At 50.5% G+C, this 25,580-nt stretch overlaps 1 protein-coding gene across 16 annotated transcripts in view; it reads left to right on the top strand.

Moving 5' to 3' along the window:
* POU2F2 (POU class 2 homeobox 2) overlaps positions 1–24,684 on the top strand; it is a 95,474-nt gene extending 70,790 nt beyond the window's left edge. For 6 of the 16 annotated variants that reach the window (XM_077850324.1, XM_077850332.1, XM_077850308.1 and 3 more), the window contains 10 exons: positions 13,191–13,296; positions 13,384–13,475; positions 14,888–15,049; positions 15,216–15,357; positions 15,446–15,594; positions 15,679–15,855; positions 17,155–17,221; positions 18,448–18,649; positions 18,782–18,855; positions 19,110–24,684. In XM_077850324.1, coding sequence (XP_077706450.1) covers positions 13,191–13,296; positions 13,384–13,475; positions 14,888–15,049; positions 15,216–15,357; positions 15,446–15,594; positions 15,679–15,855; positions 17,155–17,221; positions 18,448–18,649; positions 18,782–18,855; positions 19,110–19,441 — 1,503 coding nt within the window. In that variant the 3' untranslated portion in view covers positions 19,442–24,684. The remainder of the gene's footprint in view (positions 1–13,190; positions 13,297–13,383; positions 13,476–14,887; positions 15,050–15,215; positions 15,358–15,445; positions 15,595–15,678; positions 15,856–17,154; positions 17,222–18,447; positions 18,650–18,781; positions 18,856–19,109) is intronic. The other 10 variants (XM_077850365.1, XM_077850368.1, XM_077850381.1 and 7 more) reach the window with 5 other exon arrangements.
* The last annotated feature ends 896 nt before the right edge of the window (positions 24,685–25,580 follow it).

Below are 25,580 nucleotides of genomic sequence, written 5' to 3' on the forward strand. Positions count from 1 at the left end.
TCCGAGTGGACGTTTCTGACCACTGCTCATGTGCCAGGCAGCTCCCAGCAACCCTTGAAAGCCTTGGGGGATGCTGTCACCCGTCTCAGTGAGGTAAAGTGAGGCTCAGATTGAGGACATCCTCTGTGTGGTGGAGAGCCTGGTGCTTTCTGTGTATCTCGCTGAGGGTTCCCAGCCACCTGGGAGGTTGGCACATTATCCTCAGTTTACAGCTGAGGAAACGAGGAGTCACCTCCATGGAATAGTGCCCATGTGGGTGCAAAAGAAAAGGCTGAGACTCTGAGCTAGTGACCTATAACATGTGCCCTGGCGTACCTAGTGAGAGATGCTCTTTCAGAAAAGGGGCCTGTGGCCTCTGGGTCAGGGAACGCTGCCTCCACTCTGGCCATTCTGGAAACTTCTGGCATACACTGAATCATGAGTTAGTGGCTGTATCCATTTCCCAGGGCTGCCACGAAAGAGCCCCACGAAATGGGTGGCTCTAGGGAGAATCTCTTGTTTCTTCTAGCTTCTGGAAGTGCCAGAAATCCTTGGCATTCTTGTAACTGGATCACTCCAATCTGCCTCCATGGTCATGTGGCCATCTTCTCTCTGTGCCTGTCTGTCCCCATGATAATATTTCCTCTTCTTTTTATAAGGACACCAGTCATTGGAATAGGGCCCATCCTAATGACCTCATCTAACTTGACTACATCTGCAAAGACCATGTTTCCAAATATGGTCATGAATTTACAGTCACCAGGGGTTAGGACTTCCAACAGATCTTTTTGGGAGATCCAATTCAACCCTGATAGTGGCCAACAAATTTCCTGTAAGGATAGCTGGCAGAACCGAGTAGGAGCTCCCCTCCTGATGGGTCTGCTGTCTCCACTCGGTCCACACTTGTCCCTGTCACCCATTTGTGCTATCTTCCTGGAGTTCCCTAAGCATTTGACTCTGTGGGAGTCTTTGTTCCAGGACAGTGAAAGTCTTCCCTTAGTCTTGTGCTTCCCACAATGACTGCTCTTTAGATTGCTGTTCTTTCTCTCTATCCGCTGCCTTCCATGGAACCTCAGGGTCAGATGCTGTCTACCCAGAGAAGATGCCCAGTGCCCACAAGGTTGTCCCTTGACAGAGTTCAGCTTCGGATGGGCCCATTCCACTACTGACCAGCGCTTCCACTGAGACTGAGACTGTCCTTAACCCTGAGCTGGTGTCTGCCTCCTTAGAGGTTCCTGCCTCTGGGCCTGGTTCTGCAGAGACACACAGAGCAATCTGTACCTACTGCTCTGTAATGGCTCTTCCAAAATCTTTTTTTTTTTTTTAAGATTTTATTTACTTATTCATGAGAGACACACAGAGAGAGGCAGAGACACAGGCAGAGGGAGAAACAGGCTCCCTGTGGGGAGCCAGATGCAGGATTTGATCCCAGGACCTCGAGAGCACAACCTGAGCCAAAGGCAGTGTGATGGCTCTTCCAAACTTAGCCTTGTGGTGCTTGGCTCGCCACGGTAATTGTAACCAGAGTCTGGCAGGTGCTGCCTTTGTACCAGGCACTGTTCTAATGGTGATCTCCTTGAATCTACAAATCCTCATCCTAGGTAAGATTACCCCATGAGCACAAGTGGCAGAGCAGTCTGGGAACCAGGTCTGGGCTCTAACCACATGATCCAGGGCTGCTACCTTTAGCCATCTTCCCACCTTTCCCCACCCTGGCCACCAGAGATCCCAATAGCAGGGGTCACCTCTCAGTATATACAGCTCTTAATAGAGCAACCCCAATGCCCAGGGCTCCTCCCTAGGTCTCAAGATTGCTGCACCTGTTCCTATTTTCCTGTCTATCTGGAAGTCAGCTCCCTCCCTTTTACCTGGACAGCTTCTCTTCAGCCTTTAAGCCTCGGCTTGGGAGTCCGCACCTCCAGGAAGTCTTCCATGATTTCCCCCTCAACAGCCGGTTTGAGTTCTTGTCTCTTGCCTTCTCTGGAGGCCCCCAGCCCTTTCCTTTCCTTCTGGCCCTAATCGCCATCACTGTGTCCGAATATGGCTAAGGAAGTATCTGTGGAAGGAACAAAGACTCCAGGGAGGGAGGAGGGACAGAGCAGCCTAGTTCAGACCAACCAGACCATCATCCCTTGGGAGCATCAGGCCTTCCTTCCATTCATACACTGCTAGAACCACCTCTTTCAAGTTCCTTGCAAGCCAAGGGCTGCAGCAGGCTGGTCCTCTACCACCTGCTGTCCTGCTGGAACTCGGATTCTCAAGGTCTCCTCCAACCTGCCCTGCCAAACCCCTTCCTCTCACTCCTCCCGCCCCAGCTCCCATCTGCTCAGGTCTGCTTTCTGCTATCGCGAAGCTGGGCCACGTTTGTTTTCTGGGAGTTCTGTTACCCTGTGACCTCATCTCCCTAACAGACCAATAGACCAATGTTTATCCCGTACCACCAGCGTTCCAGGCACCGTGCCGACCAGCTGCAATGGGTACCACATTCCTCCTGCTTTCGCTGCCTACTGCAGCCACAGCTGTCTCACCCTTGGGCACGACCCCTCTCAGCCTGTGTCCTGTGCCACCGCCGATTCTCCCTCCCATACCCGCTCAGCTCTACCCTGTAGTCATTTCACAGACATTTCCGGGCCTCCTGTGTGTGTCAGGCCCTGGCGGAAAGCTAAAGACTTAAAAATGACTCACACCCTTCCTTGCCCCCTAAGGGCTCCCAGTCTTTTAGGGAAAGAAGACTCACCAATGAACCACTAAGAAATGTCTTACTTTAAAAATACTAAGAGAGTCAAAAACACCCCAAACCTTATCACTTTAAAATTACATAAGGTGCTAAGGGAAAATCTCCATCTGTTCCTCTAATGCCAGCGTCCACAGTTATGTCAGTTAAACAGTTTGGCAGGAGCCTTCCCTGCATTTTCCTAGCTAGTACAGACAAGGGGGTGATCATAACACACTTCTATAATTTGTGTGTCCAGTGCTCGGCACGATGCTTTCCACCACGGGGGCCACATGGATGTTTACTGAATCAATGAGGGATGTTTTGCTGCAGTTTTTCAATCAAGGGTAGGGAAGACATCTCGCTGGGGGAGTAATTCAGAATATCTGGGGTAGGGGTAGGCATTGACTGAAAATTTACATTAACCAGTAAAACATCATTTTATATTTGGAGAGGAAAGAAAAAAAAAGTCCCTATTTTCATAATATGACCATGGCAAATAAAGCTTGACAAGATCTTTTAGGCTGGCAGGACCTAATGACTACAGGGTCCCCAGAGAAGCCTACTGGATGTGGTGGGATTGGGGGAAAAGACAGATGACTTGTGTCTGCGGGAATCAGAGAAGGCTTCCTGGAGGAGGTGGTATCTGACCTGAGCTGGGACAAGTAGGAGTTTACCATACGAAGTGGAGAAAGCTGTTCCAGGCATGGAAAATAAAGTGAGAGTACGGTGGGCTTGGGGAGTGGGGGGCGGGGAGGGACAGCAGTGGAAGACAGTGGGTTAGGAGGGGTGGCAACTGGACCAAACCCCACGTCAGGTAGCTGAAGAAGAAAAGGGGATATTTGGTTCAGATCCCTGAAGAGGCCCAGCCTGGAACGTGGGTCCCAGCCCCAGGGGTCTTTTATTTTCATTCTGAGGCAGGCAAAATGGGCCCTTTTAGACTTGGCAGCCACTGCGCCCAGGGAGATAAAACCTTCCCACTGGCCAGGGTTGAGTTGGTGTCCTCAACCCCTGAGAAGGTAGTGTCAGCCCACCCTGGACCATGTTACCTAAGAATCGGGGAGGGCAAGTCCCCAAGAGAAAGAGGTGGGTCCTGTTGCTTGAAGAAGGGGCAGTGGGGGGCCAGGTCAGCCACACCTGGAGGTCCATCAGTGTACCCACAGGCCCTGGAGTCTAGGAGCTGGGCTGAGGGGTACCAGTCACTCCACAATGGTGGGATTGGGATTTGCTGCTGCTCATCTAGCCTGGCATTTTTTTCTTCCTGTTGGACAGGTCTCAGTTTTGTGGTGTTCTGCCCCAATTGCTGGGACTTTCTGGGCTCCATGTGGCAGGGCCAACTTTGGGGGAGAGGGATACATACAGGAGCCCATGTAGAGACAGGCCGCCTCTGCCCACACCATCTCCTCCCCGCAAAAAAATTTAGGGCTTCGTTTCTAATGAAGTGACTAGAGTAACAAAGTCGTTTATTCGTTCATCCATTGAGCCCCTTGTATATGCCAGGTGCCCATTCACGGCCCCGAGGGGACAGCTGTGAACAAGGCATAGGTGGCTGCCCTTGAGAACCTCATGTTCTAGTGGGGAGACAGTAAACAAGTAAACAAACTAACAAAACAAGACTGTTTTAGAGTGAGTGCACTGCAGAAAATGAAACAGGCTGGTGTCATAGAAAAAGGTGGTCAGAAAAAGTATCACTGAGGAGCTGGCCTTTGAGAACTGAGGCCTGAATAAGTCAGTGATGAAGAAGCCTGGGGAAGATTTTAGGAGATGGCAACAGCAAGTGCAAAGGTCCTGTGGTGAAAGGCAGCTTGACATCAGGGCACAAAGAAAAGTGGTATGGCTGGAGCACAGCAAGTGAGCAGGAGATAAGTAAGGGGTGATGGGGGAGGTAGACAGGACCAGGTGGCGCAGGGCCTTCCAGGCCAGATCAAGGGGTTTAGAATGTATGCCAGTTATGATGGGAAGCTGTTGGGGGGTTGTTCAGCAGAGAAGTGGTATCCTTCCAGCTTCCAGGTGGAGAATGGACTGTGGGGGACTGGAGTAAGCAAGAGGCCCAATGGGAAATCCTGGCAGACATCCAGGTGGGAGGTGAGGGTGATTGTGGGGGCCTGGGGTGCTATTTTATATGGATAGGATAGATCAAGGATGACTCCTAGAATTTTGGCTTTAGCAACCGGGATGGTGGTGAGCTGGTTTCCTGAGTTGGGGAAGACGGGAGGCACAGGGCGTTTTGGAGGGCAGGAGTAGGGAACCAGGCATTTCTCTGTAGACATGGCAGGGGATAAAGAGTCTATTCACCATCCAAGTGGAGACATCAAATACACAGGCGGACATTTGAGGCTGAAGCTCAGTGGAGAGGCTGGGTGGGGACTGGCAGTTGTGAGTTGTCAGGCAGAGAACAGGGGCCCCTGCCCTTGAGAACTTATGGCTGTGTGGGGCCACAGGAGGGGAGTGACATGAGTACAGGGGTAGCAAATGTTTGTGCAGGGGGAATATGTTGTGATTTTCCAAACTCCTTGCAGATACTAATATTACTCAGGCCTCAGAACAATCCGGTAGAGTCAGTCTTATCCCCATTTTGTAGATGAGAACACCAAGACCCTATGAGAGCTATGACTCAGTAGTCATGACTAACATTTATGCAGGATTTGAGTGAACAGAGACCAGGCTCAACATGCTATGTGTGTTGTTGTTGTATTTAATTCCTATAACAGCCCCACGAGGTAAGAATTATTGAGGGGTCACCCAAGGATATTGAGGCATTCACGGTAAGGGATGCCCATGTCTCCCCACACACACTGTGTGAGGGACAGCCAGGTGTCTGGCCGTCTCTAGGACACTGTGCACTATCACCCTATACAATTAAGGAGGCCAAGGCCCAGAAGAGGGCTGGCTTGCCCGAGTCACACAGCAAGAAGCAAGCAACAGGCCCGAGGCTCAGACCTCCAAGATTCCCAGCTGGCAGAGACCCTGGCCCTCCTCCGACCACCCTCCCACCTGGTGTGGGAGCTCCCTCCGCACAGTTCTGGGCAAGTGGGGGTGCAGTTTTTCCCAGGTGGCTCCCAGGACAGGTGCCCTCTGCCTTCCCAGGCAGCCCCCCGACCCCACCAACAGGCAGCCTGACATGTCTCAGAGGGTCGGGAAGCCCGTCCTCATTCTGAACATAAGCGATGACAGTGTAGTTTACATGGTCCCCAGACACCCCCTTCCTGTCTTCCCCACTCTGGACTTAATTCTATATTGTCCATGTCTTGGAATGGGGTGTCCAGAACCGGTCGTAGTTTGCCATATCAGGGATGGCCAGTGTCACGCAGACACCATCCCAGTCTGGGTGGCTGCCAGAGCATGTGTGGGGGCCTGCAGGGTGGTGGTGGTGGGGAATCTGTCCTGTGCACTGGAGTGAGGCGCTGCACCTGGTCCCAAGCGGCCACAGCAGGGGACAGGCCTCCTCTAGTTCCTTTTAAAGGCTTTCTTTCCACCCCCCACCCCCACCCCCAGGTGGAAACAAGCCCAGATGGGAGAGTGGACAATTATACTCCGGCTCCCCCAAGTGTCATGTGAACTGAGTGTCAGTCTTTCTGCCCTCACTGTGACCAGGATCCCAGCTACTGCAAAATGGAGCCCCTCCGCTCTGAAACACCACCAATCAGTCCTAGGTTTTACTCATTCATTCATCGGAAATTCATTCATTGATTCATTCAATTCATTCACTAGTCGCCTGCTGGGTGCCTGCACTGGGGTGGTGGTGATTGGAATACAGCAACTAACAAGAAATGGTCTCTTCCCTTCTCAGCTTTAGTGAGGTGTGCTAAGCCCTCTGGGCTAGTTTTTCTCACAGGTTAGGGACAGAGCAGATGATCCACTAAATATCCTAGCCAGGGGCCCTTCCCCAGTGTCTCCACTTCCTCTAACTTCTCTACCATCTTGACTTGGTCCTAATGCGCCCCCAAGTGGCTTCAGATTGCTCGTTTCCTGTAGCCTATGGAGAAATGGGGCCTCCTACTGGTTAACCCCAGTCCTGAGCCAGCATAGCACCCGGAATCTCCTTTCTCTCATTATGTAATTTCGTTAGTCAGCACACAGTTAGTGAACATCCACCATGCCCCGGCACCTTTTTGCATGGGGGATACAGTGAGGAATAAGGCAAACAAGTCTGTGCCTTCACAGAGCTGGCACCTACTCATAGCTGATAATTGCAATGAAGAAAAGAAAAGGGTATAATGTAATAGAGATTGAGAAGAGGAAGACTCCTCATCAGAGCGGATAGCCAGGGGAGGCCTCTCTCAGAAGGGGGCGTTTTATACAGACTTGAATGATGAGGCAGGGCCAGTCATGTGCAGATCAAGAAGAGGGAGGGCAACAGCATGTGCAAAGGCCCTGAAGTGGGGACCTTTTCTGGGTTCAGTAACAGGAAGAAGACCAGTGTGATTGGCTCCAAGTTAGGGAGTTGATGAGGAAGGCCAGGTCATGCAGGGCCATGGCAAGGAGTTGAATTGTGTTACAAATGTGATGGAAATTAGTGGAGACTTTATGGTTAGATCAACATTTCAGAACAGGAACCCCCTGGAGGGGTCTGTGATAGAATTCAGGAGAGTCCGTGAACAAAAATATGTCTCAATTTTTACTATCCTCTAACTGAAAATGTTACATGTCTTTCTATTATGAATATAGGCAACAGACCACAGTAGCATCAGTGGGACTTTGTCACAAATGGAATCACAGATATTTCTATACACAGAGACCTCAAAATATTGTTTTCACTCATCATTGCTTTGAAATTACAGTAGTCATCAGACATATTGCTTGATCTTATTATTTAATGTGCTAATAAAGAAACCCATAGATTGTTATCACAATTCAAGATATTGGATGATTTTTTTCATATATAGTTGATTTCATAGGAAATTGTATCTATTTTACTCATTTTTTTAAAACTCTGAGAAGGGGGCAGTAAGTTTTGTCAGACACTAAATAATTCAGAGCACAGAAACATTGAGAACTTTTTTTGTTAGGGCTTGCAGATGTGTTGTATGGGATGGAGGGTATTGGGACTGACCTCTAAGTTTCTGGTCTCAGTGACAGTGAATGGGGGTGTGGTTGGGTTTTTCATTTGGACTTCTCACCATGAGACCCCCCCTACAAACTGGGATGCACTTCCCCCACTCTTTTCCTCTCCCTGCTGATTCAGACAGAAATCTGCAGACACCTCTCTTTTAGGCTTCTGGGGAGGAAGGGGGATTTTCACTGAGAGTCACACCAGGGAGAGACAGTGGTTAACAGATATTTTAATTACCAAGCTAGTCAGAAGAACATTGGTAATAAGACTTTATTTCTGGCTTTATTCTTTGATTCAGGTCAGTGGGCATTTAATGGGGGCTGACCAGACTGTGTTGAGGGTTAGGGATACAAGAATAAGACATGGCCTCTGCCCCCGAGAGTTACAGTATAGCAAGAGGAAAAATTGTACATAAACAAATGCACTGCGTTGCGAGAAATGCAGTGTAGAGCAGGATGGGTTCAGTTTTGTGGGGCCTGATGTTTATACAATTTTCAGGTCCTTTTAGAGAAAAAGAAGAAAAAATTATGGGATCAAAATTAGGTATGGGGACTTGGAAGAGTCCGTTATAAAGGGTGGGGGGCTGAATTCTAAGCTTTGCTCATGTTGTGGCCAGGCCTCATCTGGAAGGGACGCCTCTATGTGAGTTATCAGGTGGAGGAGTCTCAGAAAAGGCAGAATGGACACAGTTTTGAAGGATAGAGTGTTGGGGCTTCAAATCCCTTAAGCTGCATTCTTAGATGGTTAGCAGCTAGAGTGAAGAAGTGAGAGGTCAGGAGCATCTGGGTACTCTGTCCACTTTCTGAGGCACAGAGAGAAAGCAGAGGCCTTTGCAGTCAAAACACAAATAGCTGGAAAAACAGGGATGTTGGGCAGAAGTGACTGTTCAGTTGGGTAGGTGGGGGTGGGAATCTTTATTTATTTAGGCTAGGTAAATGTTCAAAACTCAAGAGATATGGAAGGATTTACAGTGTTGCTAGTTTCTGGTATAGCTTTCCAGGTATAGTCTATGCAAACCCAGGAAATACCTAGATATACTTTTTTATTTTTATTTTATTTTTATTTTTTATTTTTTTATTTTTTTAATTTTTTTAAATTTTTATTTATTTATGGTAGTCACACACACACACACACAGAGAGAGAGAGAGAGAGAGAGAGGCAGAGACACAGGCAGAGGGAGAAGCAGGCTCCATGCACTGGGAGCCCGACGTGGGATTCGATCCCGGGTCTCCAGGATCATGCCCTGGGCCAAAGGCAGGCGCTAAACTGCTGCGCCACCCAGGGATCCCATACTTTTTTATTTTTAATCTTTTAAAGATTTCATTTATTTATTGATGAGAGACACACAGAGAGAGGCAGAGACATAAGCAGAAGGAGAAGCAGACTCCTGCAGGGATTCCAATGCAGGACTCGATCCCCTAACCCCAGGATCATATCCTGAGCTTAAGGCAGACACTCAACTGCTGAGCCACCCAGGCATCCCTAGATATATATATATTTTTAATAGCACAAATAGCAGCACATTAGACCCACTGTTCTGTCTCTTGAGCTCTCCACTCAACAGGACATCTTAGAGATTGTTCCATATCAGGACACAAAGAGTGTCCTCATTCTTTTTGGTGAATGTATAGTATTCCATCATAAAGATCCACCCTAATTCATTTACCCATTCCCCACTGCTGTGCGTCCAGCTTGTTTCTACTTTTGCTAAAAACACTCCACACTGCTAGGAATATCATTCCAGAAAGATCATTTTGCACAACAAGTGTGAATGTATCTCTAAGATAAATTCCTAGAAGTGAAATGGCTGAGTCAAAGGGTATATGCCTTTGTAATTCTGACACACATTGCCAAATTATCTTCTCAGCAGTGAGTGACATGCAAGACTGTTTTCCCCAGGGCAGCCCCAGTGGCGCAGCGGTTTAGCGCCACCTGCAGCCCAGGGCGTGATCCTGGAGACCTGGGATGGAGTCCCACGTCGGGCTCCCAGCATGGAGCCTGCTTCTCCCTCTGCCTGTGTCTCTGCCTCTCTCTCTCTCTCTCTCTCTCTCTCTCTCTCTCTGTGTCTCTATGAATAAATAAATAAAATCTTAAAAAAAAAACTTAAAAAAAAAAAGACTGTTTTCCCCATATGCCCCAACAGAGGGTGTTCTGCACTACTGTCATCTTTGCCGATCAGCTAGGTAAAAACAGTATCTCAGTGCAGTTATAGCTGTGTTTATCTTTTTGTGAATGAATCTGAATGTTTTTTAATTCAGAGCTGTTTGTATTTCTTTTGCTGGGCAGTTGCCAGACCTATGCTGGCCAGCTTACTATTGGATTGTTAGGTTTTTTTTCTTATTGATTTGTAATCACTCTTTATATGTTAAAGAAATGAACCCTTTGTGTCAGGTTGCTTATGTTTTTCCTCAGCTTGTTCATTTCCTGGGACATTAAATTGGTCTTTGGAATAAAGATAGCATTGGGAGGAATTGAGGGGCATGTATCATTGCCCTCAATTTCTTGGAAGGAAAAAGAATGTTACTCCAAGTAACATAACTTTCAATTGTACATAAAAGTTGCTAAGTAAATCATGAAGCATCAGTATTGGCTCAATCAACAAATATATGTGGAGCACTTACTGGGTACCAGATGCTATTCTAGATGCTGAGATTATAATAATGACCAAAACCATCAAGATCACACTGTCGTGGAGCTGACATATCAGTGACAGAGATGCACTATGAAAGAGTAAACAGAAAGAGAGATACCTACCTTGAGATGGTGATAAGTCTTACAGAAGAGGTGAAATGGAGATAACAAAGGGAGGGGTGGTGGTGGCTGCTTTAGATGGTCAATGAGGGCATCTCTGAAGAAGTGATTCTTTTTTTTAAGAGAGAGAGCATGTGTATCTGGGTGGGGAGGCAGAGGGAGAGAGAATCTTTTTTTTTAAGGATTTATTTATTTATTTATTTATTTATTTTAGAGAGAGTGAGCACAAGAGGGAGGAGCAGAGGGAGAGGGAGCTGGACATGGAGCCTGACGTGGGGCTCAATCTCATGACTCTGAAATCACCACCCTGAGATCATGACCTGAGTGCATCAGATACTTAACTGACTGAGCCACCCAGACACCCCTGAAGAGGGGATTTTACGTGAAGACCCGAGTGACAAGGGCCTAGGCAGGATAATAAGAACTAGAACTGCCTGGTAGAGGGAATAGCATGTGCAAAGGCCTGAGGTAGGAGTTGAGATCAGGAAGGTTTTGGTATAAAGGACCTTAGTGAGCAGGTGAGGGTGTTTTGATTGTATTATTGTGGCTATGAGAAACCATTAGAGTATTTGTGGTGTGTGTTTGTGTGTGTGCACGCGTGTGTAGGGGGTTTTGCTTTTTCTTTCGGAAATGTTCAAACGTAAAAGTAGAGAGTATGATATAAGGAACTGCACATGCCTTCACAGAGCTCAATAGATATCAACCTTTTGTCAATCCTGTTTCATCTGGGTATACGTTTCACTTTTTTGGTGGAAAGGCTGGATTATTTTTTCTTCTCCTTCTTACCCTGCCTCATTTCCCTTAAAAAAAAAAAAAAAAAATCTTTCGGGCAGCCCCAGTGGCGCAGCGGTTTAGCGCCGCCTGCAGCCCAGGGCGTGATCCTGGAGACCCTGGATGGAGTCCCACGTCAGGCTCTCTGTATGATGCCTGCTTCTCCCTCTGCCTGTGTCTCTGCCTCTCTCTCTCTCTCTCTGTCTCTATGAATAAATAAATAAAATCTTTTAAAAAAACCTTTTCATTGAAGTATAACAAATACTGAAAAGTGCACAAATTATAAGTATACAGATCAATGACATTCACAAACTGAGCATACCCATGTAACTAGTACCCAGATCAAGAACTAAATATAGGGGATCCCTGGGTGGCGCAGCGGTTTAGCGCCTGCCTTTGGCCCAGGGCGCGATCCTGGAGACCCGGGATCGAATCCCACATCAGGCTCCCGGTGCATGGAGCCTGCTTCTCCCTCTGCCTGTGTCTCTGCCTCTCTCTCTCTCTCTCTCTCTCTCTGTGACTATCATAAATGAATAAAAATTAAATAAAAAAGAAGCAAGAATGCTGAATTAAAAAAAAAAAAAAAAAGAACTAAATATGGCCAGCCCCCCAGAAGCCCCTGGGATGCCTTCTAGCCTCTACCTCCCAAAATGCAAATTGAACCATATAGGATGTTCTCTATGGTGTCTAGCTTCTTCCATGTATCATGTTTGGGAAGTTTATTTTGCTCTGTGTCATTATGGATTGATTGTAGACTGCCCCTTCTCATTGCTGTAGCATTCTAGTGAATCAATTCACTTACCCATTCAATTCTTGATGGGTATTTGGGCTTTATTTAGGTTTTGCTTACTACAAATGGTTCTGCTGTGAACATTCTGGTACATGTCTTTTGGTGAACACATGCACATACTTATGGTGGCTTATACCCAGGTGTGGAACCACTGGGTCATGAGGCAGGTGTATGTTTTCTAGAGCTGCTGTAACAACCAACCACAAACTGGCTGTCTTTTTTTTTTTTTTTTTTTAGATTTATTTTATTTTTTCATTCATGAGAGACAGACAGAGAGAGGAAGAGACACAGGCAGAGGGAGAAGCAGGCTCCCTGCAGGGAGCCTGATGTGGGACTCTATCCGTAATTCCGGGATCACACCTGAGCTGAAGGCAGACGCTCAACTGCTGAGCCACCCAGGCGTCCCACAAGCTGACTCTCTTAACAGAAATTTATTATTTCACAGTTCTGGAGGCTACATGTCCAAAGCCAATGTGTTGGCAGGGTTGGCCATCTTCTCTTTAGGTAGTGCCTTCCTTCTGTACGCATTTGTCTGTGTGTCCAAATCCCCCCTTACTAAATGGACACTGGTCTTATTGGATTAGGACCCATCCTAATGACTTAATTTTAACCTGATCTTCTGCAAAGACCCTATATCCAAATAAGGCCACACTCTAGGGTTCTAAGGGTTAGGATTCCTACATATCTTTTGAGAGGAGGATGCAATTCAAGCCATAACAGTGCCAAAGAGCTTTCCAAAGTGGTTGAACAAATTTACTGTGCCAGAGTATTTTAAAGCTAATTCCAGCCATGGTATCATTTGCCTTGAGGGTTTTAAAAGAAGGGAAGACTTGGTCTGATTTACATTTTTAAACGATAGTATTTGTTCTGTGGGAATGTTAAGACAAGGCAAATATTTCTTCAAGAAAGGAAAGATAAATAAAGAGCGAGCTCTCCTGGGACAGCCCAGATAGTTGCTATGATAGCCCCAGGGTTGGGAGAAGCCTCCTAGGCGCCCTTAGCTCTGGACGTAATTCAGAGACCACGCCCCATGCCTTACTGCCCTCCCTGGGGAACCCCTCAGGGCTCAAGCAATGCAGAAGGAGCTGGGCCAGGACTCAGGTTGTCTTTCTGTCCGTCCTCCTCCCTGCCAGGACATACAGCAGCTCCTCCAGCTTCAGCAGCTGGTGCTTGTACCGGGTCACCACCTCCAGCCACCTGCTCAGTTCCTGCTGCCACAGGCCCAGCAGAGTCAGCCAGGTAAGCCCCACCCCCATGGCCTCCCTGATGATGCCTCCACAAAACTCTCCTCCCCCCTCACCCGGTGCATTCCTCTTGTCTCCCCAGGCCTGCTACCGACGCCAAATCTCTTCCAGCTACCTCAGCAAACCCAGGGAGCTCTTCTGACCTCCCAGCCCCGGGCCGGGCTGCCCACACAGGTGAGAATGTCCATAGAGTGAGTGTGCCAGGCTGGGTGAATGGGGGTGGGAAGGTAAGGGTCTCCTCTCCCTTTGACCTTCCTCAGGACCACAAAGGCCAGGACAGGAGTTGGGGAGACCTGGGGTCCAGCCCTGCTCTGCCACAGATTTGTTGTAGGACCTTGGACAAGCTGTTCTCCCTGTCTGGTTCAGCTTCTTTCTCTATAGAACCAGGGGAGTCAGGCAGGCCAGTGGCTCTTAACTCTTTCAGACACATGGCTCCTTTGAGAATCTGAAGAAAGATTTAGATCTGACCCCCATTGCCCCCCAAAAATGCACACATGCATAAGCACACAAAAAACCTATAAATTATGGCTTGGCCTTTCTTTCAGTTTCCTGACTGGGTTCTAGATTTTAATAATAATCTTTCGTGATTCTTTACAGATTTCAACATTCCCTCCTACCCACTTATTTTTAACAGCCCTTTCAAAAATAGATGCACTATTTCAGAAAACCCAAAAAATTTAGAGACTAATATGGGTCTGAGCTGAATTCTGATATTCAAAATGCTTGGAAAACCAAGTTGTTTTTGTAATGTGAAACCAGAAGTCATTTGGCTGCAAAACTTGTCTTGACCTAAGGCAAGGAGTATGACTTTTCTTTCTCCCTTCTGTGTGATATTTGTGCTTTTCTGAGAGCTGTGAATATGTTCAATTATGGGGTAATGTCTTGACCCTGATGGGGGGAGTCATGTTATTTATACATGCCCCATGTAGGCTTTCTAAAATCTACAAAATTTCTGAATTCCAAAACACATCTGGCCCTAGCATTTGGATAATGGATCAAGGACTTGTGTGACCAACGTGGCTGCACTCACCACCTGTTTCAGATATTTTTAGGGAAATGAAGCATTCTAGAGAGAGTGGTTCATTCTTTGTAAATCCCCCAGTCACCCTCCCCATCTACTTTAAAAAATATTTTCACTTTATTTGCAACCTTTCAACAGATTCTCCCATCAACGCCATGGGGTGGGCAGAGCAGCCATGACTGCTTCCATTCTGCAGGGAGGGGGAAACGGAGGCCCAGGGAGATTAAGAAATTTGTCTAAGTTTCCCAGCAATTCGGTAGCAGAGCCAGTCTTTGATTCCCTGGCTGAGAGAACGATAAAACCATGGCCCCCACCTCCAGGGAAAAAAGTCCTTGGTTGAATGGAGCTGGCTGCTCCTTCTGGGAGTTTGCAGGCTGGGAGGGAATGTGCAGAGAGAGAGTTCGGGTCAGTGAGTGCGCATCAGCCTCCTGGAGACAGGTACAGAAGAGCCTGCAGGAAGACGCGGGACCGCTGGGAGGGAAGGGGAAGGAGGAGTGCGTAGCCATCGCTGAGCCCCATCCTGGTGCTCGGTCCTGCATCCCACCCCCCCTGCCCACCCTACCAGGCCGTGACCCGCCCCACGCTGCCCGACCCGCACCTCTCGCACCCGCAGCCCCCCAAATGCTTGGAGCCACCATCCCACCCCGAGGAGCCCAGTGACCTGGAGGAGCTGGAGCAGTTCGCCCGCACCTTCAAGCAACGCCGCATCAAGCTGGGCTTCACACAGGTCTGGGGCCACCCAGCAGCACGGGCCTGGGCATGAGGGTGACCTGGCCTAGCCAGATGGTGGGGTTGGGCAGGGCCAGGGGTGTGGCTAGCCTGTGCACCTGGGTGAGCCCGGCACCAAAAGGCAGGGCCTGACCGCTGACCCCATTCCCACCCCACTGGACCAGGGTGACGTGGGCCTGGCCATGGGCAAGCTCTACGGCAACGACTTTAGCCAGACGACCATCTCCCGTTTCGAGGCCCTCAACCTGAGCTTCAAGAACATGTGCAAACTCAAGCCCCTCCTGGAGAAGTGGCTCAACGACGCAGGTGAGACTGGCCTGGGGCTCCCACGGCGGGAGGTGGGTGGTGGGCCTGGGAGGCGCCCTCTCATGCCCCCGTCTCCTCCTGGGCACAGAGACTATGTCTGTGGACTCAAGCTTGCCCAGCCCCAACCAGCTGAGCAGCCCCAGCCTGGGCTTCGACGGACTCCCCGGCCGGAGACGCAAGAAGAGGACCAGCATCGAGACAAACGTCCGCTTCGCCTTAGAGAAGAGTTTTCTAGCGGTGAGGCCGTGGCTTCCTGGGCAGCCCTGATGGGAGGGGGGTGTGTTAGTGTGGACCTGGGGTTCACCACCCCTCTGCCCACAGAACCAGAAGCCTACCTCAGAGGAGATCCTGCTGATCGCAGAGCAGCTGCACATGGAGAAGGAAGTGATCCGCGTCTGGTTCTGCAACCGGCGCCAGAAGGAAAAACGCATCAACCCGTGCAGCGCAGCCCCCATGTTGCCCAGCCCGGGGAAACCGGCGAGCTACAGCCCCCATCTGGTACCAGGAACCCCTCTGAGGGGTGGGGGGGGGGCATAAAGCTATGGCAACACCATGCCCCTAGGCAGCCATGTCTATGAAGAAGCACAGCCTACTGGGTTGTTCACAGTGCCTAGCACAGAGGCAGGGAGACTCACCGTTGGGATCAGGCTGTCATATGGGTGGAGCACAGTCACACAAGGACACAGTTTCCAGGGTACTGTAGTCTTATGTGGGGGATTCAAGCACACACAGAGACACACCAACAGAGCCAAAAATAGTTGTCACAGGGCAGGGCCACACAGGGATGGATCCCAGGTAGGAGATGGAGGTACTGTCCCCGCCCCGACACACACAAGGTTCACAGCCACACACACAGATGCAGGCAGGGACAGCATTACGTCCCTGGTTGTACATTCAGGTTCACAGCTGGACACAAGCCCACACGGGATCAGACACACTGGGACACCCCTTTATTGAATCTCTCGTGCAAAAGGCTGTGACACTGGAGAGGGGAGCCCCCCACCCCCACCCCTGGTATGGAGGAAGAAGAGACCATCTGAACTGAGTCATAAAGGATGAGGGAGAGGTAGCCAGCCACTTGAAGCATGGACAAAGGGACTGCTGTGTGCAATGGTCTAGAAGCCCGAGTGTGCTGAGACCAAACTGAGGAACTCCAGTGCATTTTAATGTGGGTGGAGTAGGAATACATATGTATAGGGGGTGGGCAGGGGCCAGATTCTCAAGTAACATGCTGAGGAGCTTGAACGTGAACCATGGGCGGTGAGGAGCTAAGGAGGAGTTTTGAGCTGGGGAGGGACAGGGTTCCATTAAATGAGGCTTCTGGAGCTGATGGAAGGATGGGACTGGAGGCAGGGAGGCCAAGGAGGCTGGTGGGGGTGGTCCCAGAAAGTCAAGCAATATGACCTCCCAACACTCTGATGCAGAGATATCCCTTATCATCATAACACCCATTCCCCACCCTCATCCCCACCCCCGTGCAAACACACACACACACACACACACACACACACACGCGCTTATGCACACTTTAGACCTGCAATGGATGGTGTCAGAAGAAAGGTAGGGGAACACTGTCAACTGGGAGTTATTTCTTCCCACCTGTGGCTTGAAATCACTTTGGGTAAATGTCAAGATAGATATGATGGAAAGAACCATAGCATAATACAAGCATTGCATTGTGCCCAAAGCCCCTCTCCCCCCAGCCTTGGGGCAGATGACTGGGGCTCTTACCCACAGGGAGTGTCATGGGGGGTGCTGGGAAATGGCCTCACCATGCCTTCTTTTCTCTTTCCCCAGGTCACACCCCAAGGGGGTGCCGGGACCTTGCCATTGTCCCAAGCTTCCAGCAGTCTGAGCACAACAGGTCAGGGAGGGCAGGAGCCTGTGAGGGGGTGTTGGGAGGACACAGTACAGGTCCGAGGTTCTCTAGTAGCTCAGGGCATCCGTGGGCCTCAAGGCTGAGCCTGGGGATGAGGGAGGCAGGGGTCACAGAGGGGAAAGGGCAGCCTCATCCCTTCCTGCCAGAGCAGCTCGGCTCTCATCTGCTTTATGATTTCATATGAGAAAAACATGGGCTTGCTAAACATTGATGTACTCAGGTTCTGTTCCTGGCTTTTATAAACTGTGAACTCTAGAAGTGACTTTACCTCTCTGAGCCTCAGTTTTTATAAAATCTTTGTGAACGTGTAATACACAGAAAAGCTATATACAGGAATATATACATACAAGAGTGTGTATGTCTGTGTACACCAGACCAAACCCCCTTTACTCCCTTCCTGGCACAGGCATGTTTAACACCATATACAAGAATAATAGAAAACTGGAGTCTGGCTGGCTCAGTTGGTGGACTATGCAGCTCCTGATCTTGGGGTTGTGAGTTCGAGCCCTACATAGGGTATAGAGATAACTTAAATAAATAAACAAACAAACAAAAAAGAATAGAAAACAAACATCATATTGATTTTTCTCATATTAAGAGTTATTAAGTGGAAGTTTATAAAGTAATAAGGGTGTGCCTGGCACTATCTAAACTCATTTGAAATGAGAATATTGATGACTCATTTTATCCTCACAACCACTTTATGAAATAGGTTCTATTATTATACCTTTTTTCCAGATTAGGGAACTGAAGACCAGAGAGGTGAAGGCACTTGCCCAAGGGCACAGATGGGACTGAACAGCCAGGAAATTGCTGCCCTGGCTGTCTGGCCCAAGTGTGGGCTCTGAGCCCTGTCACCTCGGCGGGCACAGCCGCAACCCCCTGCCTGGCTCCTAGAGGGAGCCATGGGGCATAGTCTTCTGGGCGCCCGGAGCAGGGGTTCAGGGCAAGGTTCGTGCTGTGTGTGAGGGCACCCGGGCACTCGGGCACAGGGCATGGCTCAGTGAGTGGCAACTGCTCTTACTGCGATTATCGTGATCTCTGTCACCGAGGCTGTGGGAAGAGTGGGTGGGAGGCCTAAGTCTGTTCCTCCAGAGAAGATGCTGCAGGGCGCGAGCTGGGGGGGAAGGTGAGCCCAGTTCACACCGACACCGGGTTCCTCGGTGGAGGACAAGTGAAAGCTGAAGTCTCTTTCTATCTCTCTCTGGCAGTTACTACCTTATCCTCAGCTGTGGGGACACTCCATCCCAGCCGGACAGCCGGAGGGGGTGGGGGCGGGGGCGGGGCCGCGCCCCCCCTCAATTCCATCCCCTCTGTCACTCCCCCACCCCCGGCCACCACCAACAGCACAAATCCCAGCCCTCAAGGCAGCCACTCGGCCATCGGCTTGTCGGGCCTGAACCCCAGCACGGGGTAAGTGGACACCTGCAGTTAGGGAGGCTGTGGGGAGAGAAGCAAGGTCGCTGCTGCTTCCTGGGTGGGAGCTGTGCCCCAGTTCTGCTGCCAGCGGGTCCCCTGCTAACGCCTCTGCTTTGCCTCTTGCAGAAGCACAATGGTGGGGTTGAGCTCCGGGCTGAGTCCAGCCCTCATGAGCAACAACCCTTTGGCCACTATCCAAGGTGCGTGCTGCCTCATGTCACTCCCATCGCCACCAGCCTGGCCCCCTGGGGCCTCGAGCCCCCCTCATTGCTGCTCCAGCCATGCCATCCTGCCCCCCGCTCACTGCATTGCTCGCCTCTTCATACCCATCTCACCTGTGGGGAAGGTGTGAGGGCTGCTGATGGGGGTCAGTGGGACAGATGGGAAGACAGGGGGCACTGCGGGCAGGATGCTGGAAGGTGCCCCCAGCCCAGCCTCTCTCTCTCCCCACCAGCCCTGGCCTCTGGTGGAACCCTGCCCCTTACCAGCCTTGACGGCAGCGGGAACCTGGTGCTGGGGGCGGCCGGCGCGGCCCCAGGGAGCCCTGGCCTGGTGACCTCGCCACTCTTCTTGAACCACGCTGGGCTGCCCCTGCTCAGTGCCCCACCTGGCGTGGGCCTGGTCTCCGCAGCCGCTGCGGCCGTGGCGGCCTCCATCTCCAGCAAGTCTCCGGGCCTCTCCTCGTCCTCCTCGTCGTCCTCGTCCTCGTCCTCCACTTGCAGTGAGGCGGCAGCACAGACCCCTGGAGGCTCCGGGGGGCCCGAGGCAGGGTCTAAGCCTGAGTGAGGGCCCGCCTTGCCTCCCCTCCTACTCCTCTGACCCCCACCTCAGTCCCCCGCCTGGGAAGAGGGCGAGGAGGCCAGCAGTGGTGGCGCAGAGGGTCCTTGGAGCCGGAGTGACAAGGAAGGAAAGACCAAAAAAACAAAACAAACCCAACTAACCAAAAAAAAAAAAAAAAAAAAAAACCAAACAAACAAAAAAGAGAGAAAGAAAGAAAATGAAAGAAAACAACCAACAAAAAGAAACCAAAAATAATCACAACAGAAACCAGCTGCCCCAAAGGAACCAGAGGTGAAAAACAAAAACCAAAATCAAAAAAAATCCCCCACAAAACCAAACCAAAAACCAGTTGCGAGCCAGACCTCAGTGTGCTCACCCTCACCGCTATGACACCAAATAAGAACCCCAGCCAGGGGCAGAGAAGCCTCGGCAGGGCGGACCTCTCGCCGAGCCCCTAGCTGGGGGCCAACCCCCAACCTGGTCTCCCCCAGTGGGGGCCAGAGAAGGCAAGAGAATGTGCCAGCCTCCAGCCCCAGCCCCTAGCCCTGGGCCAGCAAAGACAGGGCACAGCAGCCTGGGGCCAACGGGGTGGGCTCAGAACCACCCGCCAAATGTTCTTTTCCAGAAGTTGAAAGAGAAGGGGCGTGAACAACCTTACACCAAATATTCAGTAGCTTCATCCAAAGGATGTACAGAATTTTTAGCGTTGCGCTCAACAGAATGTGTCCCTACCATGTGTCCCCCTCTCCCTTGGCCCCCAGCTCTCCCTACTTGGGCAGGGGGGTCTCGCTTTAACCTCCTCCCTCCCCCAGCCAGGGGAGAGTGCAGGGGCAGGCCTGGGATGACTTTTCACCCCTTGTACCTCCCCCTTTTCCCTCTGAAGGGTGGGCTAGGCCGTTTTGAAAAGTTCTAGCTCTCACACGTTCGTTCCCCCCTCAACCCGTCACCCTCTTCTGCTCTGGAATCCACTCCCTTCCCCAGCCCACGGGAAGGTGGAAGCTTCGGGCAAGAGGGATGAGGTGAGGGCATTCAAGTTGTCTTTTTTCCCATTCTCGTCTGTCAGTTTCCCTGAAAAAAAAATTCATATTCCAGTGCCTATCCGTGGGATCTTTCACGTTCTTTGACATTGACCAGAAACCAAAAAGAGAACTCACCTCACTCTTCCCACCCTGTGCCCCTGATACTGGCAGATGCCTCTTCCCCCTCCCCACCCCACACACATGTACACACGCACGCACCCCAGTGGTGGGGTTCCTCGAGGTGATATCCCCATCAGGGTCCATGTGGCGGCGACAGTGCCATGACCTGTGGTCCCCATCCGAGAGGGCACTGTGGTGGCCACCACTCCCACGAGACCTCCCTTGAGTCTTGGCTGGACCCCGTGTTTGCCCAGCCCTGGACACGTCTCAACAGACAGAGGAGAGACGCCGCTGGGAGCCACTTTGCCTTCCTGCTATTGTGGAGGCCAACAAAGTTTTGAACCAAAAAAAAACACAAAAAAACAAAAACAAAAAACCAAACAATAAATTAAAACTAGAAAAAAGAATTTATAGATATATATATATTTAAGGGAAAGAAGACGAGGACTCTTCAAGAATAAGAAGGAGCCGCGAGGTGGAGCCAAGCCCCTGCGCCAGTGGTCCAGGCCCTTGGTCCTCAAGGCGGATGGAAGGACAGACGCTTCTTTCTCTTCACAAATACCTCATGGACGTCGTCTTCGGGAAAGCCGGAGGGGGAGGCTGGGGCAGGGCCTGTCCCTCAGCCAGGGCGGATGGAAGCGGGTGGGCAGGGCTGAGAGAGGGGGTCAGGGACAGGGGTGAAGAGCCCCCTGCTCCCTGCCCCCCAATCCACTGAAAAAGCTTTAAAACAAAAACAAAACAAAACAGGAAAAAAAGGAATAAGAAAGCAAAAAGAATGGACGAAGGAAAACGAACAAACTTTCGGGTGGTTTGATTCCTCTCATTTCTTTTTCTGTTCTTTCCAGTCTGTTCTCTCTGCTTCTGCCTCTCCCTCTTCTTGGCTCTTCTCTCACCTCTCTCAGTCTCCAGTCTTTCTGTGTCTCTCCTCAAACCAAAGTGTTGCTGTGAAGGACGAGAGCCATTGAAATCAGAGGCCTGACCCCTGCTGGGCGGAGCAGCCGGGAGCCCCCCTGGAAGCCCCCCCTGGGAGCCTGGGAATCGGCTGGACACTCCGAGGAGAGGCAGCTGCCCACCCTGGGCCCCGAGGTCTCAGCGTTCTCTCTTTCTTTCTTGTCTCCCTTCTCCCACCCGGGGAAATGAAACTGTTGGGCTGGGCCATGGAGACAGCAGAGACTCGGTTGTTTTGGGGGTCTCGGGGTGCCTTGTCTGGGCAGTGGTGGAGTAGCTGCCTCTCCCATCCTGGCACCAATGGGGCCTGGCCTGCCGTCGACCCATCCTCGCCAGAATGTAAGCATCTCCGCTGAACCTACTCCCTGCCCTTACCCTACCTCTGAGTTTGTCCATTTTTATTTCCGAAGAGATGGGATTGGCAAGAGAGCCTGGGCCCCAGCCCAAGGGTGGCGAAGGGGCCAAGGGCTCCTGAACAGATAGGAAGGACTTTTGAGCAGAGCAAAGTGAAAGGAATTACGACCAAAACCCCTCCGAGAAGACAGGCAGCATGGAAGGCATGGTGGAGATGACTAAAAACTATGATTCTAGACCAAAAAACAAAACACAACAAAAAAACTACAAAAAAACAAAACAAAAAAAAACAAAAAAAGTAAAAAAAAAAACACACACAAAAAAAAAAAAAACCAAAAAAAAAAAAAAAAAAGGAAAAAAAAAAGAAAAAAGGAAAGAAAATCCAGGACTCACCACCACCCACTTCGTCCTGCTTCCTCCCCATCAAGTCCTGCCACTGGGGACCTCTCCCGCACCCCTGGTGTTGGGGGAGCAGGGCAGAGAGGAGCAGAGGAAGCAGGGGCAGGGATGGGGCCGATGCCCTGACACTGGTGGAGGGACCCCCCCCCCCCCCCCCCCGTGCAGCCTGGAGGGTGAGGGGGACCCTCCCCATCTGACCCCCATAACTGGGAAAAGAAAACAAGAAAAAAAATTTCCTGGGAGGGGAAAAATAACCAAATCCCAAGCTTTAACTACAGCTGTGAAACCAAATATTGGGAAGGGGGTGGGAGGGAGGGAGGGGCAGTGTGCCCCAGGTCTCTCCCCTGGGCCCCCCTCCCCCGAGGACTCGAGATAAGGCACCAAATACCTCATAGAACTTTAATGTTAAAAAAAAGGAAACCAAATATCGTTGGCTGGGGGCCAGCCAGGGCAAGGGGCTGGGGGGCTGGAGGGAGCCAGGGTTGGGGAGGTGATGGGGGAATCCATGCCCCCCACCCCGCTCTGCCCCTTCCACTCCAGTACCCCCTGTCTCGACTCCGGGAAACAAAACTATCTCATCGTTTTTATTTTGTGGTCTGTACAGAGCCTGTGTCCGTGTGTCTGTGTGTGAGAGAGAGAGTTGGGGGGGGGCTAGGGGACTTTATGTGGGGGATGGGGAGGGAGACCCCAAGCCAGGCTCTGGGCTAGGTGAGATGTCTGAGGTGGGGGGGGCAGCGGCCTGGTCTAGGAAGAGAGGAAGATGAGTGCATTGGAGAAAGGGGGAGCCTTCTGAATTTCTCTTCTCCCTGACCCTGACCTCCTACTTGAGGGAGGGACAGAGAATGAATGGGTCTGCCCTAATGGTGGGCCTTTTGTGCCAAAAAAAAAAAAAAAAAAATGCCAGTAAGGAAAACACCTCTCTGTTCTCTTCTGGGAGGGTGGGGGCTGGAAGTGGGAAGGAGGGGCTGGGGGGTATCAGTAGGGGTGGGTGGAGATGGGGAACCCAAGCCCTGGAGGAGTTAGGGCTAATAAGATCAGGACAGGAGGGAGGAAGGGTATTAGTTCCCCCCTGCATATCTCCTCCCTGGGGAAGGCCAAGAGAGGGTCTCCAAGCCCCACACCCTGGGTGGACAGGGTAAGGGTGATGACCTCTTGACCCAACTAATTTCCTTGCCCACCCAAATCCCAGGGTGCCTCTCTCTCCCTTTAGCCCAGGGTAGGGGGAACTGAGTGAGAGAGAGAGAGTGAGACCGTCTGAGCAAGACTGAGACACGCGGGCCCCCACTGGCCTCCGAGTGGGAAAGGCAAGTGCGAGAGATAAAGGCCTCCAAGAGAAAAAAGAAACAAACCAAAGATTTAACCATTTAAAAAAAAAAAAAAAACCCACAGACAACTCCGCTACCTTTTTATACGTTGGAAAAAAAAGTGAAAAAAATTAAAAAATAAAAATTAAAAAAAAATACACAAAAACTCCAAGCCGCAGTTCCTGCGTGCGGTTTGAACTTTGACCTCAGCAGTCTCCAAAGCAAGATGACGATGACAAAGGCGAAAAAGAAGAAAAAAATTATGTATATTTTTAAGTATTTGTCCTTGAAATGTTAGCTCCTTGTTAAACAAACACAAAAAGGAGAGAAAAAAATCTAGAGAGAAGTGTTGCTGGGACGGAGACAACTATTTACTATGTCTGTGACCCCTCCCCCTTCTGCCTCCCTTTCCTTTCCTCAATCCCTGCTGCCCCTCCCCCAGCCTGTCCTCCAAGCCCAGGGGCTCAGTATTAATTTATTTGCATAATTGCAGGGTGACTGAGGGCCTCTCTCCGCAGGTAGAGAGGGCCTTTGGATCACTGTGGGGTGGGGAAGGGGCAAGGAGTCTTTGGGGGAAAAGCAGGGGCCTCTCTGCTAGCTCCTTTCTGGCTTCTTATCCCACTGCTGCCACCAGCACCTCCCAAATCCAAGCCTGCACTGAGGCAAGGTGACTACCCATCTGGTAAAGATCTGAGTGGCTCGGCCCTTTCTGGAGTGGGTGTCTCTCACCTGCTCATTCAGATGACTAGGTTGGGATGGGGAGGGGAAGAGGTGGCAAGTAGCGGGCAAGGAAGACCATGAAGTGGCTTCCGGAAATTGAGTGGGCCCGGAGGAGACCTGCCTTTGGTCCGTTCTCAGCAAGTGAGCCCCACTTTCAGTTCTGTCTGAACCCCTGTGTTGGTAGCCCCTCCCTTCCCATCCTGTACCCCCCTCCCTGTCTCTTCTCGTGGTAGCGGGTTAGCGTTTCAGTGTTCTTAACTCCAATCTGCTTGTTCATTGTACAATGTGCTTCTTTTAAGGCCCCATTTTTGTAACTTGAGTGTGTCATTCATCTGAACAACATCAAAAAAATAAAAAAGTAAAAACTGTACAGAGAGAAATGCTGCCCTGCTCTCCTGTGGTCTCCTCTCTGTTCTGGTAAGGGCGGTGGGTACGTGTGTGCTGTGGAGGGGAGGCTCTGCTTCTCATCAAACAGTAAGTGTTCAGAAGTGGGGCCTGCCTGAGCCATGTTTTCACCGATCAGAACCGAGACTCGATCAGAACCGAGACTCGGAATTTAGGATGAATTCAAATTTCTGAATTCACGTCTCAGTTCTGCCATTTTAAAGCTATGGGACTTTTGGGATCCCTGGTGGCGCAGCGGTTTGGCGCCTGCCTTTGGCCCAGGGCGTGATCCTGGAGACCCGGGATCGAATCCCACATCGGGCTCCCGGTGCATGGAGCCTGCTTCTCCCTCTGCCTGTGTCTCTGCCTCTCTCTCTCTCTCTCTCTCTCTCTCTCTCTGTAACTATCATAAATAAATAAAAATTTAAAAAAAAAATAAATAAAGCTATGGGACTTTTGATATCTGACCTCCAATGTCCTTGCCTGTAACATAGAGACAGTACCTACCCTATGGGGCGCAAGGATTAAAGGAGATGACGGGTAAGTGCTTAGGACACCCCTAGCACATGGTCTTCAATAAATGAGAGCTATGGGGAAACCGGAAAGCCAGTGAGTCCTTCCCCACTTCCATTCCCAGAGGAACTATAACCAGACCCTTGACAAATAGTTGACTTTGAAGTTGTCTGGTAGTATAAGGTACACTCTTTTTCAGAGTGATATTAACTCTCATTCACTCAAATTTGTGTGTCCAGCCTATGTCACATTTGGCACAAACAGTGGCCTCACAGGGCTGATCCCCAAACCCTCACCACTGGAGATCAGAAATGGTGTCAACAACTGGTTTCCTCACTGGCATCAAGTCTCCTTGCTGCTGTTCCATCCCTCTGATGAATGCTT

The sequence above is a fragment of the Canis aureus genome, chromosome 1, assembly GCF_053574225.1.
Source record: "Canis aureus isolate CA01 chromosome 1, VMU_Caureus_v.1.0, whole genome shotgun sequence".
Taxonomy (NCBI): Eukaryota; Metazoa; Chordata; class Mammalia; order Carnivora; family Canidae; genus Canis; species Canis aureus.